The 18,418-nt window shown below is 43.4% G+C and overlaps 1 protein-coding gene across 3 annotated transcripts; it reads right to left on the bottom strand.

Moving 5' to 3' along the window:
- Positions 1–162: 162 nt before the first annotated feature.
- Positions 163–18,417, bottom strand: LOC113587295 (low-density lipoprotein receptor). Of its 3 annotated transcripts, XM_035521798.2 has the most exons (14): positions 17,653–18,417; positions 15,722–15,888; positions 14,877–15,248; positions 14,569–14,688; positions 13,695–13,820; positions 13,413–13,584; positions 12,444–12,659; positions 12,229–12,347; positions 11,843–11,982; positions 8,583–8,727; positions 3,645–3,719; positions 3,206–3,384; positions 1,273–1,384; positions 163–1,085 (listed from the first exon to the last, which is right to left on the bottom strand). In XM_035521798.2, the coding sequence occupies exons 2-13, from the start codon at positions 15,780–15,782 to the stop codon at positions 1,322–1,324; spliced, it is 1,788 nt and encodes a 595-aa protein (XP_035377691.1). In that variant the 5' UTR covers positions 15,783–15,888; positions 17,653–18,417; the 3' UTR covers positions 163–1,085; positions 1,273–1,321. The 3 variants fall into 3 exon arrangements, with proteins under 3 accessions (XP_035377691.1, XP_081563447.1, XP_081563446.1); XM_081707321.1 differs by lacking the exon at positions 1,273–1,384 and having other exon boundaries at positions 3,198–3,384; positions 15,722–18,417; XM_081707320.1 differs by lacking the exon at positions 1,273–1,384 and having other exon boundaries at positions 15,722–18,417.
- Position 18,418: the final 1 nt, after the last annotated feature.

Raw genomic sequence — 18,418 nt, 5'->3', positions numbered from 1 at the left:
GACTGGGTCAGATTTTAAACCCAAGTTGAGAAGGACAACTGGTTGTCCAAAGTTATGCCCAGGATATGAGTCATTATATTATATTCTAATTATATTTTCCCAACAAGAGTGAAATGACAATTCCTGACAACCCCCCCCCCCCCAAAAAAAACATACACGGTGTTTGGTTGTATAGTTTCTAGTTTTAATACTGACTCTCAAGGATCCACATTTTAAAGGAAAACAAATCCAAAGCATTCATCTTTCATTTCAGGAGAGGGAAACAAATATGAATTCCCGGGGGGGGGGGGTTCTCTCAAATCATCAGCAAAACAGAGTTACGTTCACTAAGATGATGGCTTTAACTGCCAGGGAGTCATACTGATAAATATCAGAGTTGCATTAGATAACTGTAGGTTACAGATTGGGTTTACACCTGCAAACCTGATCTGACAAACAAATCAGGTGTTCAGGTAATGAATGAAAAGTCCTCACTGACAATGTAATCTAGCTTTAAAATTCATCTTAGTGAAAGTCTCACCAGCTTTTAAGAGTAAAACAGAAATAAGGACAAAGCAAACATGCCATACAAACAACTCAGACCAGAGTACAGTTGCAAGAGCAGTCAGCCTGGTAAAGATAACTTATTTCACTGGTATTTAGTGCACTTCATCTCCTGTGAGTGATGCTTTCCTCTCAACACCCTCACAGCTCTGATCAACCACTGATCCATCTCAGAACATACACAAGCTAATAAATACAAAGAACAAACTACAAAGAAGAAATATACAGCAGGTTCAGTATCACAAGTACTGATTAATAAACAAATCTGATTCAGCAAAAAGGTGAATCAAAGTCAGTCAAACACAATGAGCAAGAAGAATCATGAACAGATGATTTATACACAAGTGACTCGGGATCTGCCCCAGATACCAGATGACCACGGCAGAGCCAACAGCAAGGCAGAATTAACAAAGTATAAATTAAATAAATCTCCCCAGACATTTCTTTTTTTGCAAAAGAAATGGCTTTCAACCATTATCACACACCCACACTCTCTCCCTCTGGTCTCTCCATGGTCTCACTTCCAATCACGTGTCTCCACTCTGAAAACAAAATATACATTTATGACTTTATGGTAAACGTTCATTAGTCTCCACTGCAAAGTACTATATCCCTAACATGATTATAATTTATAATGATTAAAACCCAGCACAGATGGTGTTTATGAGTTTGTGCATTTTCAGAACAAAAATGTAGTAAATCCAGTGGGGAATCTACTCTCATTCATACCAGTAAAACAGTCCTAAAAATGTGAAATGCTTTCTGGAAAAGGTGTGTGTCAATTGTCAACCATGAAAAGGCAAGTTTTTGGGTTACTGAAGTCAAGGTCAGAGCTGAGGTACTAAAAATAGAGACAGACAGAAGGCGGAAAGAAGAAAGTAGAAAAAAAAGGAAGTATGAAAAAACTTCCTGATATTTTTTGCATGTTTGTCTCACTTAAATGTTTCAGTTCAACAAACAAATGTAAATGTTAGACAAAGATAAGTAAACAATGCAGTTTTTAAATGAAAGGTTTATTATTAAGGGGGAAAAAATAAATCCAAACATACATGGCCCTGTGTGAAAAAGTGATTGCCCCCTAAACCTAATAACTGGTTTGGCCACCCTTAGCAGCAACAACTGCATTCAAGCATTTGCGATAACTGGCAATGAGTCTTTTACAGCGCTGTGGAGGAATTCTGGCCCACTCGTCTTTGCGGAATTGTTGCAATTTGGCCACATTGGAGGATTTGAGCATGAACCACCTTTTTAACAAAAACAAACAAAATGAAGACTTTGGAGTGGCCTAGTTATTCTTAAGCCATTCAGAAGTGGACTTGCTGGTGTGTTTTGGATCATTGTCCTGCTGCAGAACCCAAGTGCGCTTCAACTTGGTCACAGATGGCCAGCCAGCCATTCTCCTTCAGGATTTTTTTGGTAGACAGCAGAATTCATGGTTCCATTTACCACAGCAAGTCTTCCAGGTCCTGAAGCAGCAAAACAGCCCCAGACCATCACCACCACCATATTTTACTATTGGTATGATGTTCCTTTTCTGAAATGCTGTTACTTTTATGCCAGATGTAATGGACATACACCTTCCAAGAGTTCAACTTTTGTCTCGCAAGTCCACAGAGTATTTTCCCAAAAGTCTTGGGGATCATCAAGATGTTTTCTAGCAAAACTGAGATGAGCCTTTCTTGTTCTTTTTGCTCAGCAGTGGTTTTCGTCTTGGAACTCTGCCATGCAGGCCATTTTTGCCCAGTTTCTTTCTTATGGTGGAGTCATGAACACTGACCTTAACTGAAGCAAGTGAGGCCTGCAGTTTTTTGGATCTTGTCGTGAGGTCTTTTGTGACCTCAGGGTAATTTGTCAGCCTGCCACTCCTGGGAAGGTTCACCACTGTTCTATGTTTTCGCCAATTGTGGATAATGGCTTTCACTGTGGAGTCCCAAAGCTTTAGAAATGGCTTTATAACCTTTTCCAGACTGATAGATCTCAATTACTTTGTATCTCATTTGTTCCTGAATTTCTTTGGATCACAGCATGATGTCTAGCTTTTGAGGATCTTTTGGTCTACTTCACTTTGTCAGGCAGGTCCAATTTAAGTGATTTCTTGATTGAGAACAGGTGTGGCAGTAATCAGGCCTGGGTGTGGCTAGAGACATTGAACTCAGCTTTCCAAAGATGTGATAAACCAGTTAATTTATGTTTTAACAGTAGGGGGCAATCACGTTTTCACTCAGGGCCATGTAGGTTTGGATTTTTTTTCCCTTAATAAAAAAACCCCTTCATTTAAAAACTGCATTTTGTGTTTACTTGTGTTATCTTTGTCTAATATTTAAATTTGCTTGATGATCTGAAACATTCAAGTGTGACAAACATGCAAAAAAAAAAAAGATATCAGGAAGGGGGCAAACACTTTCACACCACTGTATATTATAAATAATATAAAATATATATATTTATTGTGATGCAAAATCCAAGAGTGCAGAAGAACTGTGGAATGTAGTCCAGTCAGCTTGGGCTAGAATATCACACACATACATTTGTGTTATTGCTGGGTTATATATAAAGTGACATGTAAATTAGTGACATGTATAAGCTTTATGCCCTGACAAAGTATAATATAAGAGAGACAGAGTGAGTGTGAGTGAGTGTGTGTGCGTGTAAACCTTCACACTTTGACAGGCTGTGTTTTGGTGTGTCCAGTCGGTACAAGGAGGTCCTGAGACTCAGTACGAGTCATCAAAGCATCATCATCAAAGCCAGTACGAGAGGAAGAGGAAGAGGAGGAGGAGGACGATATTTGGCTGCTCCACCACCATGTCAGCAGACCCACCAACAGCACACTGAGGAAGACTGGACAGAGGACACACCCACACAAAATGACAGCCAGTATAAGATGCCTTGGGAGAATAACACTGATATAAGTACAAACCTTCCAGAAGACATACATGCATTTCAGCCTGGTATCTTTCAGATGATTGTCATTGCCAGTCTTTTAGAGTAGAAAACTTTTCTTCTTATACTAATCATGACTACTCCTAAGGGCAACGTCTAGAATCGAGCAGCATGCAGCTGACCAATCAAGGCAACTGTGTCAGAAACAATAAACCCACCAATCAGACACAGAATCCAGGTGAAGGTAGAATCAACAACTACAGGGGGACCCTCAGTGGCAGACAGCATTTTGCCTGTGAAAGTGAGAAAAAACAACATGTAGGGTTATCAATCAACATGTATTCATATGAGGATATCAATCAATAAATAAACCTGTATTTATATAGGGTTACCAATCAATCAATAAGCCTATATTTATATGGCACTTTTTATAATCAGGTCCAAGCCCCCTGTAAGCAAGCCAAAGGCAACAGTGGCAACGAAAAACTAAGAGCACGAGGAAGAAACCTTGAGAGGAACCAAGACTCTGGCCTACACCAGACACCACAAAAGAATACAACTTAAGCAATAAAAAGCCAAGAAAAACAACAGAAAGGGAAAGAAACCAGAGGGTGGGTGTCAATTGAATGTTATACTCTTAACTTCCTAACAGTTAAGAGTATAAACAACGCTTGTTACAACTGCTTTAATTCGGGACGCAGGCACACTAAACCAGGTTCAAAACATATTCCCTCAACCTTTTAGTAAAACCTGTGTCACATCAGTGACCAAGCATGCAAGGACACCAGAAACCATCCCAGTGCTGCCAGCAGATGAACTGACCCCACCTACTCCCACAGACGCAGATATGACTCACCCATCTGATCAGCTTGACTTAACCATAAGATGGTGTAAACCAGTACGTGTTGGGAGTAGATCAGTGTTTTGAGAGCGTGTCCGAGTGCTGGTCATAAGCTGAGGGGCCTTATGAGACAAAGTGTGATGATCTGCTGTGTGCGTCAGGTTGGACATGTTCAATATGACACAGCCGAGGCACACCTTGTAGAGTTATAAGTCAGGAGAAGTATTTTGTAAACAATGGAATATTTCCCTGGCAGCTAGTGCAGAGATAACAGAATTATAATATGGTAATATGAGTGATATGCCCATATACTGATGGGATGGAAAATAAAGTAATTAGACTTAATTTATTAAAAATACATACATACAATACAGTAGTTATCTTCTCTTCAGTATAGGATAGTATGTAATAGGGGTCCAATGCTGATGTATACATTATTAGTCGATCAAAAAAGATTTCAGAGGAATAAGTAAGTCTTACAAAACCTAATAATAAACTTCCAGGTCCAGAATCCTGGCACTTTAACACCAACAGGTTCAGGACGAAGACTGGGTTAGATGACAGATGTAGCGCCTCTTGTAAGTCTACCATTAAAAAGCAGTTAGCCTCAGTGTTTTGTGGAACTGCTGGGATGCATTTCGGTGAACAGGGAAAACCGTACCTTCATGTTGCCACCTTTACCCTACTCACCTACAACCAAAAGGTGTGGGTGGGTGAAGGCTTAACCCATGGAAAACCTGACCAGCTCATCTCATTCCAAAATCACACCAGAGAGCACATTCTGTTGCATAAGCCAGCGTACGGCATCAGGACATGCGTACCTAACTTCATAAAACTCCTTTGTTCACCATTTGTCTAGCCTAAATCAGTGTTTAACTCAGTAAACATGAAAATAACCCAGCCATGCATCAAAGCCATCCACCCAAACCTGTGTAGTTCAAATCAGTCTAAATTAGAACACTGTTAAAGACCCATCATCACTAATATGGAGAGGGGCTGACCTTGGCAATGGTAAAGGAGAGTGCGAAAATATAATGTAAGCATTAAACTGAAGGGCCCTCAAACTGAAAATACCAGTTAGACCATCTGAATTATCAGACTAAGGCATGATCTTAGCAATGCACCTCAACAGGTTTGACTTACTAGCAATATAACAACAACTGAGTGTTAACAGTTCAAAGAACAGAACGGAGTTGCGTTTCCTCAGAAGGGAAAGGACCAAGGTCTCAGAACAAGTATGACAGTCAGGCTGCAAGTATATCAGTTTACCTACATCCCTCGTGACACTTGTTTCTGAAGTAATGTATAGAATGCTGTGTGCTGAGGAAGAAAAACAAAAAAAAAAAAAACAGCAACCAACATCAGAACCTCACCCATGAAGCAGAGTGGAACCGCGCACTAGATGTAGACACAGCGAAGTGTTTCCATCCCCCAACCTAAATTTGGGCATATAAAGCACCAATTTGCCAGTGCAAATGTCTGACTTGCTTTTTATAGAAACAAGGCCAATCAACCACAACCGTTTCACCACATAAAAGCTTCAGAATGACTGGCAGTACAATCCGTATGTAAAGACGCACTAATACAAAAACAGAGCACAACCAAGATGAAGTTTTCATTGTTACGATCTACTGTGTGGCGTGTCTGGCATTTTGTTTATTGTAAGTGTTATATGTTTATTCATTTATGCAGCTTCAGTCTCTGATGTTTTCCCCTCACATGAGGTATTTCTCACTACGTGTGCTAAACTATGTGTTCATATGTTACAGTGTCAATGTGTGCTAATCTAGAACTAAATCCACCAACACATATTTGCAGCCAACCACAGGTCATTTACAGCTCAGAACGTTTGATCTTTACAGTAACAATTTCTAAAAGTAAGACCCAAACCAATTACAATTAGTATACAGCCAATCATGTTTTAGGAATGGCTTTTTCACAAAACATCTATCCTAAATTAGTCAATTTTTGAGTTTTTGTTTTTTTTTAAAGATGTAAATTCCTGTAAACACCTTCAAAGTTTAGTCTTAACAGCGAGTTGCGTTTCATTCTGCTCTGCACAGCCTAGTTCATTTCATGAGGTTCTCTTTAGCAGACTGTTTGGGCTCACTGTTTCCAGAGCAAACCTAACACCCACAGAAGTGACACAGTCTGTGCATGTCACTGGGCCTCACTGTGTATCCATGATGCACAAACATCTAACAGCAGCCAGCTTAAAGAAGGGGCTTAGTGTACAGTGCTGCTCGGTGACCAAGGCTACGCTGCACCGGTACCTGCTAACGCCTCTCCAAAGGCACACTTCACCTGCGGATTCATTACATAATCGATTCGTTTTAGAAATTGAAGGTGCCAGCTTCCCTTGAGTTATAGTGCTAGCCTAAGCACAGGTTAGCGTCTCTGAATGGCACTCTGAAAAATCCCATTAAAAGAATACTCGAGTAGAGTGTGGGAACTCAGTGTTTAAAACTTGCCATGAAGCCCACAAAAAAAAAAAGGTTAAAAAGAACATAAGCCTAAGTATAGAATATAAGCTGAAAATGCACTTTATTTACAAAAATCTTAACTTAAACCTTAGCAATACCAAGACTTCAGCAGGTTTAAGATAAACTTCAGTTAAATCCAAGATGCAATGATTTAGCAGCAGACGTAAGATTCATAAATTAAACAGAAAAGGAGAGCGTCAAGATGCAGGGTTTGAGAACACAGCGTGGGCATTTACTAACCCAAGCGACTTTCTCGGGTTTAAAACACTAGTTAAAATCTAAACCACAGAAAAGCTTCTCTCAAGACACATTAAGCCCATCGTGTGCTTGATTAGGGTTTTTCGAGCTCCATGAGGTCCGACAGATTCCACCCCACCATGCTGCACCCAGGCCGTCAGCTCTCTTCTTCAAAACCAGTCTCGCTGGTCTCAGCGACATGTGCGGTTTCCTTGCTGGTGGTTAAAATGCAAGTTATTTATTCTCATCAGCAGCAGTTCAACACTCCAGCCCAAACCCCCCACCACATCTTTTCTAAGTCACAGTTCCACTCGTCAACAGTGCAGGATGTGAGCGAGTAGGGTTTGTGGTTGTAAAGATGTCAGCCGTGTCCGCCCCTACACACTCTCTGGTGGTGCTTGTTTTTCTGGTGCTTTTTTCACACATCACAGCTCTCCCATTTACTCTGCATCTAAAGTCTTTGAAATTGTTTCCCCCCCCCCCCACTTATCTTCTTTATTCCCTATGCAAGTGAATTATCATAAATCTAATTGTCTCAAATATTTTAGGTGCATTTGAGAATGAAACCCAGTAGACAGTGAAGGTATGTTTGTGGAGCTGTGTGTTCTCAGGAACACTTCCTCAATTAAGATTTCGCATTAGAACAGCCTTGCCATGAAGGCGCGTAGCACAACGTGTCTGCGGCTGATGTGTGTCAAAGCAACATCCCCATGAACCCCAGGACCCAGAGTTTCCCAGCCCAACACTGGCCAGGGAATCACACTGCCTCCACCGGCCTGCCTGCTTCCCAGAGTGCATCACTTGCCCGGCTGTCCACATGATGCAAAACAAATCGTGCTCAGACCAGGCCACCTTCTTCCACTGCTCCACAGGGGTCAGCATGGGCACTCTGATTGGTCTGTGGCTACACAGGGGTCAGCATAGGCACCCTGATTGTAGCCACAGACTAGAGTCCCATATACCGCAAGCTATGATGTGTGTGTGCACGCGCTACAGTCGCTTTTCATCAGACCACACGGGCCTTCACTCCTCACCAGCACCCTGTTGATGGTTCACTGGTTGTCCATGCTGGGATCCCGTTGGTAGGTACTAACCACTGCACACTGGGAAATTTCCTTCAGGAGACGCTCTGTCTTCTACAGTCTCAGTTTGGTCCTGGTCAAAGATACTTTTCTGCTTCCAACTTTATGAACTGGCTGCCTAACACATTCACCTCACCTGCCGGTGGTTTTAATGTTGTGCCTGATTGGGTATTTTGTGTCCGTATACACCAGACAGCACCCGCCTTCTCTCAAAAACATGGAAAAGAAACAAAAGTAGAAAAGTAGAACTCCTTCTCCACCACCTCCTGGAACTTCAGACAGGATTCGCTTCAACAACTGATGCAGGATCTCTGTCCAAAGCATCCAGTTTCTCCCCCTCCACACGCACAGACACCCAGTCAGTTGTGTCCAGAGTCTCGACTGGTACTGTACTTTTGTTTTACACCTTGCTCAACAATTCAAATTTTCTTTCAAAGCTGTGCTTTTTGAAGGAAGAATAAGTATAGGGATATATTAATGACCAGTGTCCCTCTGGTGGGGGGGCACACACACCTGTGTCCTGGAGCAGCTGGTGGTAGATGACGAGTCCTGCTGGGAAACGCATCCCAGGACTCTGGGTCACCTGCAGCAGACGGCCACTGTGCTTATCAGCACTGCAGACTGAACCAGTCAACCTGTCAGTCCAATACACACGGCTCTTCTCACACACACACACACACACACACACACACAGTGTTACGTTTCCTAGATTTGAATATGTAAATTCAGATCGAGTTAAACAAAACGCACTATTAAAGTCACGCTACCTCACACACTCGTCCTGAAGAAACAGCCCCTCTAGTGACAGAAGGTTTTCAGGCTGACTGGACTCTGCAGCTCCTCACAGGTTTCTAGGGCAACCCGTTACTGTTGCTTACGGACATTCATGTTGTAGAGAATCTTTACAAGAAATGCTGTTTCTGCCCCCAGAGACCTGCTGCTAATGCACTGTATTTTTTGCTTGACATTTTCCTTTATTTTCATATTTCATTGCTTTATTATTCCATTTCTACAATAAGTTCCCATAAACCACTTTATAAACCTTCTTTTAAAAAGGTTATTATTATTATTATTATTACACAATCAAACTGCTGCTTTGTTCCAACAGTTGTTGTAAAAGTCACTATATAAATAAACGTTGCTTTGATTTGATTGTTTGCTGTTATCTCCCAAGGTGTGGGCAATGTAGAAAATGCTGTCACACCACATGCCCAGGACATCTTTCATGGTTGCATGTGCATGTGTCAGTATCCAGATCTTGAGAGATGTGGTTTGGCAGGGCTTCAGAAGGAAACAAACATGAGGTCAGGAATGCCGCCTCACCAAGTCTACACGAACGGGTTCCAGAAAAGCGCTCTGCTTCTGATGCATCATGTAAAACATGTTCAATATCCCTCATCTTGCATTCCACAGTGCTTACTGACAATGACAACGATTGTTGCATAGCAATCAATGATGACGTATAATTCTGGGTATAAAGCGGTGCTTCACACACCAACAGCTCTTGGCAGGATACCGCTGAGCACTGAAGGAGACCCCCCACCACACACACACCCACCTTGGCCAAACCATTCAACATGCACACCACTGGTCAGGCAGGAGTACAGGTGCTAACAGTCCAACAGTAGACTACAGGCACTGTCCATAAACTTCTCAGGGTTGGATATTTAGGGAACACATGTCACTGAGTTCAATAAAGTAGATACATACTATTACTGTACAGATTAAAGTACGTTTAGCATATGGACAATTTCGTATGGGAGGGGAAAACCTACCCAGGCAAAATCTCACAGGATCTTCAAAAGAACTCCGACTGAATTGCCAATTGCTTTTGCATAGAGGACCAATACAAACAGGTTTAATTTTGCACCCCCTTTAGGTGAGTCACCTGAACTCAAAGTGTGTGTTTGTTTAAGAGCACAGCTGAAGTTCATTATCAGACTTCACAAGAACAATATCTGTACGCGTGGGATTTTTCAGGTCATGTGACATTTTACGCAACGGTGTTTGCTTAGACCCGCTGAACCCGTCTGTGCACATGAATAAGAGAGAGCCCCAGCTCTTGAGTCATATCTCTAGAGTGACATATCTGCTAGGTCTGCGACCAAATGTTAATTAGTAAATCAGGGAAACAATGCACTTACAAGATTGTTACATGCACATATGCACACACACAGAGATAGACACTAAGGTGCATCCACACACACAAATGGGCTCAATCATAATTTTAGAAGAAAAGTGATAACCAGACACTAATACACAATGGTGGTGTCTCCCAAGCATTCTAGAGTGGGAGGATTTAACAAGAAATGAAAAGGTGAGAGAGAAGACTATGGCTGGATGAATGATGCTTCTCCAATGACCAAATGAACAAAAACAGATCAGAAAATGGCTCCTCAGGTTTCTGAACACAAGTGCTATCAGAAGTGTGAGTGTGGAAGAGCTGGCTGTAGCTTACTGACTGAGAGCTCAGCAGAGCAGCGGAGACCCACAGAACCAGACCAGTGGAATGGACGAACAGAACGGTACCGTGAGTACAGACGGCAGGAATGATCAGTGGGTCTGGGTTGGGGTCAAACCCAAACAATGTACCGCATATGGTTCTGTAGACGCGTGTCCCTCTATTGCTAATGCTGCAGCCAACATGGCTGCACAAAGACTGCAGCGGAGTACAAGATCACTTCTTCTGCAGAACAGATCTGAACCACTTCAAAGCCTCGTCATAGCGATAACAAAGTGCCCGTTGGCCTGCGCACACAGCAGACATCCTGCTATAGGAGACCGCTCCTTCAAGGGTGTGACATATCAGACACTCACTGTCAGCTGAACATCACAGTCCTTGAGGTATGTAATAAACCGCTAACACCACGGGTGGACCGCACAACAGCAAAAAGGCTCATTGTGCATGTCAAGCGTGACGCACAAAAGCAGAAGTCGGAGCTGTTAAAAGAGGGATTTATCAGTCATCACATGCCTGCATGAAGAACAAATATTTTCTCAAGGCTACTCTGATTACGGAAATGTCTACACAAAGGCTGCAGGTCTAACAACCTAAACTTTGCTGAAAATGTTGACCTTACTGGCGCAAACACTCACGGACTCCCCTGCATCAACGGGTTTCATCACTCCAGAGCCACAACCCCCACCCCACCCCCACCCCCCACCCCATATGTGAGGTTTTCACATGTTCTCAAGGCAGCTCCTTTATTGTAGGGCTCAAAGTTCATCTTGTTTTTCTCCATCATTATGAATTCTGACTCTCATTGCCTGCTCCAATTTTTGTACGACAATGTCAAGGAGGGTTTTGTCTAATTTATGTCAGGGGCCCAAATAATGGGGATTTCTAAACTTCATCAGTGCTATTTATTAGGGATTTATTATGTTTGCGTTCTTCTTCTCTTCTCATATCCTCATATTACGTATAAAACAGTCATTTGCTCAATCCTGTTTACTTTTTTTATTCGTCTAGATCTTAACATGTTTACGTGGCAGTTCATTCATGTTTATTTTGCCATCTCAAATTCCAGTTTACATTTCCAGGAGATCCTGGTAAGATCAGAGCTTCTTTGTCCGGTTCACTGCATGTACTGTTATTTACACAATTCATCTGTCAACACCCATAGGTGGACCCTAGTAAACAGCACGAGCCAATCAGCACACTCTATCTGGGGCCTCAGCGTACTTTTAAAACTGATGTTCTGACTGAATAGGAATACTCTGTGTGCACCTTTGGAAGCAGCCTGTAGATGGCAGTGTGTAGCGGTAGTGTGTACCTCGAACACCGCCAGGCCAAAGGGTTGGTCTACATAGCCGTTCGATTCCACCACCGCTTTCCGGTGCTGCCCATCGAACGTGATCCTCGATATCTCACGAAACTCAGAGTCAGCCCAGTACAGCAGCCCCCGTGGAATATCTGACAAATAACAGAATAAAAAATAAAATGTCTACATATATGCAGTCAGCAAAGAGTCTATGAACTGATCAAATCAATCTGCAGCACTTGTTTAAAAATCTTAGGGTTCAAGTCACCATTCATGTTCGATTCCCCATAAACTCTGGGGGTGGATAACAGGGATGTTTTTAATAGCAAACGTCCATCTGTACTGCGTATGGGTCAGCCCACACAGAGAAGGACAGAATGGGCAGGGTGTGGTCTAACCCAGAGCGATGGAGACAGGCTTGCGGAGGTCTGAGGTGACCAAGGCTCTTCTGTCCTGGCCATTGAGACCCGCTCGTTCAAGCCGGGGAACTTTCCCGCTGTCTGCCCAGAACAGGAGCCTGGGGTGGCGGGGTGTTACCACAAAACACACAAAAATAAAAATCACAGTGAAAAAAGTGAAGGCCATTTTGTAGTGCAGGTAGGGAAGCTTTTACCCGAGCAGAGGGTGGACAGCAACCGCTGTGGGCCAGGAGAGTGCAGCAATAAGGACCCTACGTGCCGACCCGCCCAGCGTAGCCATGTGCAAGCTTCTAGTACTGGTGCTGGTCCAGTATAGGACGTCATGGATCCAGTCGACGGCCAATCCCACAGTTCCCTTGGTGCCTCTGAAATGCACTACAGGCCTTTTATCCGCCGCATCCAAAGACAACCTAAAAGACCAATCAGGAAACAGACCGAGATCACGATCGTAAGACTGAAACACCAACCATGAGTTCAACCAAGTCGTCATCACATATACTCAGTACCAACACAGCAGCTTAAACTGATTGCCAGTGTAACGGAATCATTGCAGACAATAATAAAATTTGTCACGTAGCCTTGGTCATTTTTCTAAATCACCAAATGCTGTGGTCATTAAACCCATGATCAAGAAACTTTCATCCCAGTGAACTTGCTAACTTTAGGCCTGACCAAGCCTTTATTACAAAAAAAGAGTTTCAGTACAGCTATGTACCTGCAAAAAATACTAATCTTTGAATCTTTACAACTTTATTTTGATTGATTATCCTATATAAATACATTCTGACTGCTTGACCTTTAGAACACGCCATCTTCACTAATGTTTCTGTCCCTCCAGCTCTCTCGGCTATTTTTACTCAATTTCCCAAGTGATTCATAAAGCACAGTTATGATCAGACACGTCACCTAATCCAGATGTTCACAGCCAGGAAATGTCTGAACCAGAGTCAGGCTTGGTACAGGAAGCTCAGACAAAACATTTCTGGAACTCGCCAGATCAAGAAAGATGCTAAATTGTGCAGGAAATACAAGAACGGAGCAATGAACTATATAGTCATCGTCGTCGTCATCGTCATCACACTCAGGATAAGAGGTTCAGGCTCAGGAAATCTGTTTGAATGATCCAGGTTCGAATGGATCACAGCTTCAGGGAGCTGCTCTACCTGTAAATGTATGGGTGTTCAGGGTTGCTCCAGAAGAGGGTGCTGTTTGGTATGTGAGCTGCGATAGGCCCAGGAGTTCCCGTAATGCTGGCGATTTGCTCCCATGATGAATCTGACTTTCCCATCCAGCCAATCCCCTCACTGCTGCTGAACACAAGTCTAGCTGCATCACCTACACACACACACACACACACACACACACACACACACTCGGATACACTGCGCTTTTTATAAGGATAAAATACACAAACACAGCAGAATGAGAAGAGCGGAACGTCCCACCTGTAGCCACGCATCGGCCAGTCTCCAAGTTCTTCACGTATCCTTCATGACAGTCGCAGGTAAAAGAGCCGTTGGAACTGACACACGTCTGATCGCACACGTCTGCATCCCAACACAGATCCGCCTCTGTTGGGCAAAAAGGGGACAACACCTTTACAATTCTAAACCATCAACAAGCTGACTTACACACAGCAGATCACAGCTAACTGTAAGGCTTCATAAACCAGAGAACAATGGTGCTGCTTCTCTAATAATAATAATAACACTGCAGTTTCTGTTCTGATATTGGTGAGGCTTCAATACTCTATACAATACTGCTAGTGCAAGATCCTGACTCAAGGCGCTTTCAGCTGCAGCGTGAACGTAAACTAAAAGCTCTGTTGGTGGCGTCCATCATTTAACAACCAATATCACCTGCTGCCATCTATGTGATGGCTGTAGAGTGCCACCTGGTGGCGTTCTATTGGTTTGCAAGGAAATCCAGAACCTGGTATCAAAACATCTTCCTCCGTTTCTCCTGCGCACTAGCCTGGTGCCAGCGAGGAGACTGACAGCCCTCAGCTCCAGTCTGAAGCCTTCAAAATACTTCATCTTCACCACCACACCTCCTCGTGGCCTGTGACTGGTCACTGAACACTGTCTCTCACAAATCAAGCCCTTAAAAATATCGCCTTAAGACAAACTTTACTGTAGCTGCGCAGAACTACTCCGCTGCAATACTGTAGATTTCCAGCAGGGGTGCTGACGAGCATTGACTGAGTCTCATCAGCAGGAGGTTCAGGGGGCCACTTTAGGAGGGTCCGTCTTCCACAATAGACGGCAGGCCCTTCGCAAAGCTCAATTACCAGAATAAGATGATTAATTAATATCTCACCTTCGCAGTGTACATCTCTCACCAAGCGCATGCCTGCCGGGCAGTCACACACAAAGCCCAACGGAAGGTCCACGCACATATGGGAACAGCCACCATTATTGATCTCACACTCATTCTGATCTGGAGAGTAAATGATAAAAGCCATCGGGGGGGGCCTTTAAACATTATGGCATCCAAACTCATTTGTATATGGTTGGGCATCTTTGTTACTGATACTAATGCAATACAGTACTTTAGCAGAAATATCGTACACAGTATCAATACTGGTGTCAGTATTAGCATCAGTATCTCTAGAAGCGCTTCCTTACTGCAATTCTTCTCGTCACTGCTGTCTTCGCAGTCGCTGGAGCCATCACACCTCCATGAGTGAGGAACACACCGTCCGTTGGAGCAACCAAACTCGGAGCTGCTGCAGCCTTGCGGCCTCGGGCCGGCAGGGGGCGCACACGCCACTGCATGCTCATCCGCGCCGTCTGCGCAGTCCGGCCGGCCGTCGCACACGGCTGAAGCTGGAACGCAGCGCGCTGCTGCCGCACAATGGAAGGCGTCGGCGGTGCAGGTCGGGCAGGACGCCTCGTCACCGCCGTCGCCGCAGTCATCGAAGCCGTCGCAGCGCACGCTGAGCGACACACACCGCCGGTTGCCGCACGTGAACTGCTCGCTGCTGCAGCCCTGCACACCTGATGGCGCATGTGTGCGTGACGCCCCATTATGGACCTTCACCTCGTGTGCAGTTGACAAACATGGAAAAACATGTGTGTGGCGCTGGTCTAATCAGGCCAGGATTACTATTCTAAACACAGTCGGGAGTTGTCACAGCGTTCAGGCACTAGAGGCTTGCTGGCCAGCCACGTGAATGTGTGCTCGTCCTTAACGTGAAGGTAACGTGCTATGCCCCGTCACCTTGCTGAGCGAGCTTGTAGCTTGTGTGCACGCGTCCGGCACCCTGCAAATACCGCGCAACTACTGTGCGCGTGCTACCCGTTCGTTTCGTCAAAGTGACATTTCATTCATTTAAAGTTACCGGTTTGAACAGCTTAACTTTGAACGCTAACCTTAACCCGTGACGTTAAACGGCATTGTCACGTTTTTAATAAGCAAATGCGTATAGCTGCAGAGTGTAAGACAGAATAAACGCTAAATCAGTCCTTACCTGCTGCGAGTCTTAAAGACAGGAGACCGGTTATCAACAGCGCAGCGACACGCCGCTCCATGCTTCACCCAGCGCAGCCAAGTGTCGCGAGAATGTGACGCACAAGAGCTCGCTGTTAGCGACGAGTTTCTTTTTAACAAAGGGTGGTGTGTTGAGCTCTTTGAAAACTGTTATAACCCAAAAAAAATGGTGGGGTTTAAACAAACTGGCCTATGAATAGAAGGATCAAATAAAATAAATAAGGAAAAAAGCGTGAATAAAATAAATAAAACATTATTGAACAAAATATGTATCTCGACAGTTTAAACACAGTCAAAAGCAAATTTTGGGTTTGTGTCATACTGATCAAATTAAATATAATTGATTCACAATTGAGATAATAATAATAATAATAATAATAATAATAATAATAATAATAATAATAATCCAGTTGTGTGTAGCAGTGGAGCTAAAGGTTGCTTTGCTGTGATTGGTTTGAATTCTAGACTCCACACACTGGTCTGTGCCCAGGGGCCTGAGAGCCCTGCTGGGTTTCTACTATGAGAAGATCTGAGTGTTCTGGGCCTGATCCACACAGTGATCTGTGTGATCTGGATAGTTGTAGTCATGCTTTAAGGTTAGTTCTGTAACTAACTGGAAGTCACAGTGTTGATTTTAGAGCTGCAGTAATGTGCTCTGTTATCTTTGTCCTGGTTAACACTCTCACTGCAGCTGTAGATGTTGAAGGGGCTTTCTGGGGAGTCCCGTTAGGACACCATTACAGTGGTCAACCCTGCTGGAGATAACAGCAGGCACGAGTGTCTCTAGGTCTTGGTGGGACATTAAGACTTTGTTTTCAGCTGGACCATTAAGATGGTAGAGGCTCTGTTGGTAAGGAATTTAAAGCAGCTAGTAAACCAGTGCAGTACTGAAAATGGTGGATAAAGAGCAGGTCAACAAGGCACATGAACCTCCTGGTGTGGAGTTGAAGGATGCAAGCAAAACACGGTTCAAACCGGAGATTCCAGATTCTGACACTGAACTGACTAGTTTTCATGTCATCCATACAAACGGGAGCTCAGTGACAAGCAGAAGAGGGGGACGGGCGGTCTTTGCTATGCACATTAACAACAGATGCGACCACCCAGCACATATTGCTGTGAAGGATAAAATCTATTGTCCAATGTAGAAAAACTGGCAGTGAGTTTAAGGCCATTTTGTCCACTGTGCAAGTTCTCACATGGAGTCACCATTACACTCTCAGCTAACACTGACACGGCATTTATCTGACACTTTTATCCAAAGCAACTGCTCTGTCCGTTTGGGGAAGATCAGAGCTGAACTCCATACGGCTTGTGTCCTATTACATCATGGGAAGGGGAGGGGAGGCTGGATGACACCCAGGACAGAGCACATGTTTTTGGGCTGTGGGAGGAAACCCCCACAGGGAGGACATGGAAACTCCACCCAAACAGGGACACAAACCCAAAACCCTAGCGCTGAGAGGCAGGTTTTCTAACCACCAAGCCACCATGTAGCAAACAAGCCAAATACAAGCTAAATATAACCTGGATCTAAAATAAATACAATCTAAATACAAGTTAAAGACAAGTTAGAGATAGAAGCTAAATACAACCTATATACAAACCAAAGAAAAGCTAAATATTAACTAAATTCGAACTAAATTTGAGGATACGCTAACTACAAGATAAACACAATGCAGACTAAATACAAACTAAAGACAATCTAAACACAAGCTAAATACCAATTACATACAAACTCTTATCTTGCAAGTTAAATACGATAAACACAAACTTAAGATAAATACAACATAAGCTAAAGACAACCTAAATACAAACTAAATTTGCACTAAATGCACGCCAAATATGACCCCAAAAGCAAAGAGACCATGAAGCAGAGTAATATTTAAAACATAAAATGTCTTAACTTACATGATCGCCACCCGTTCTGTAAGAGCAATGTGCATAAAAATGCCTTCACTGTTACAGTAGGAGGAAACCCGAAGGCTTCTGCGCGCGCATTACTCTTCAGAGTGCAAACTTGCAAGTGTTCACGGGGATAAAGGTGTCCGGACCACAGTAAAGGAGAGAGTGGTACAGATTTATCTGGGAGCCTGTCTGATTTATTTGCGATGTGGGTGTTCACCTAAACGATTATCCAAGGATTTCAAAACTGTTGTAGAATAAAATATCTACTGATTTGATTTGCACGGTGACCCAAACGTAACTTGTTCACTCTTCTGCTGCTAGAATTATAGAGCGGCTTTCAGCGCATGTGCAGATATTTCAATGAAAACAACCGACATGATCTCCAAAATAAAGACAATTGCCTCGGTGTTTGTAACAGAGCGCAATTATTGACATGTTTAAATAACGAGTAGATTAGAGTAAAGGTCATATTTTATTGCTTAAAAGAACCACGCGCCTGAATCAGTTGTTCACCATTTCTCCTGATACATGATGTAGGAATATGTCGAACTACATTCTTAAGGCTTTTAACGCGAGTCTCGTCAGTATTGTAGGTTTGCTTTATAGCTGTTTAAGTATGTTGGAGATGGTCTTGTCTACACCATTCCCAGTATCGCTGTTACAAAACTTACAAGCGAGGTTTTGTAATCGAGATTTCTGTCCAATGGGAGCGCGGCGTTTGCCGGTCACGTGACGATATTTTTATGTAACACGCTGGCACGCGCAACCG

The sequence above is a fragment of the Electrophorus electricus genome, chromosome 25, assembly GCF_041902795.1.
Source record: "Electrophorus electricus isolate QZ-2024a chromosome 25, ASM4190279v1, whole genome shotgun sequence".
In the NCBI taxonomy this organism is placed as follows: Eukaryota; Metazoa; Chordata; class Actinopteri; order Gymnotiformes; family Gymnotidae; genus Electrophorus; species Electrophorus electricus.
This window is presented reverse-complemented; position numbering and strand designations above follow the sequence as displayed.

What these genes read in the sequence shown, in the direction of transcription:
- LOC113587295 (XM_035521798.2), bottom strand. Translation starts at nt 15,782, where the DNA reads ATGGAGCGGCGTGTCGCTGCGCTGTTGATAACCGGTCTCCTGTCTTTA. An exon ending in GAACACCCATACATTTACAG is followed by an intron (nt 12,660 to 13,412) that starts GTAGAGCAGCTC and finishes TTGGTCTTTTAG; the next exon opens with GTTGTCTTTGGATGCGGCGG. An exon ending in CTGGATTCTGTGTCTGATTG is followed by an intron (nt 3,385 to 3,644) that starts GTGGGTTTATTG and finishes TCCTCTGTCCAG; the next exon opens with TCTTCCTCAGTGTGCTGTTG.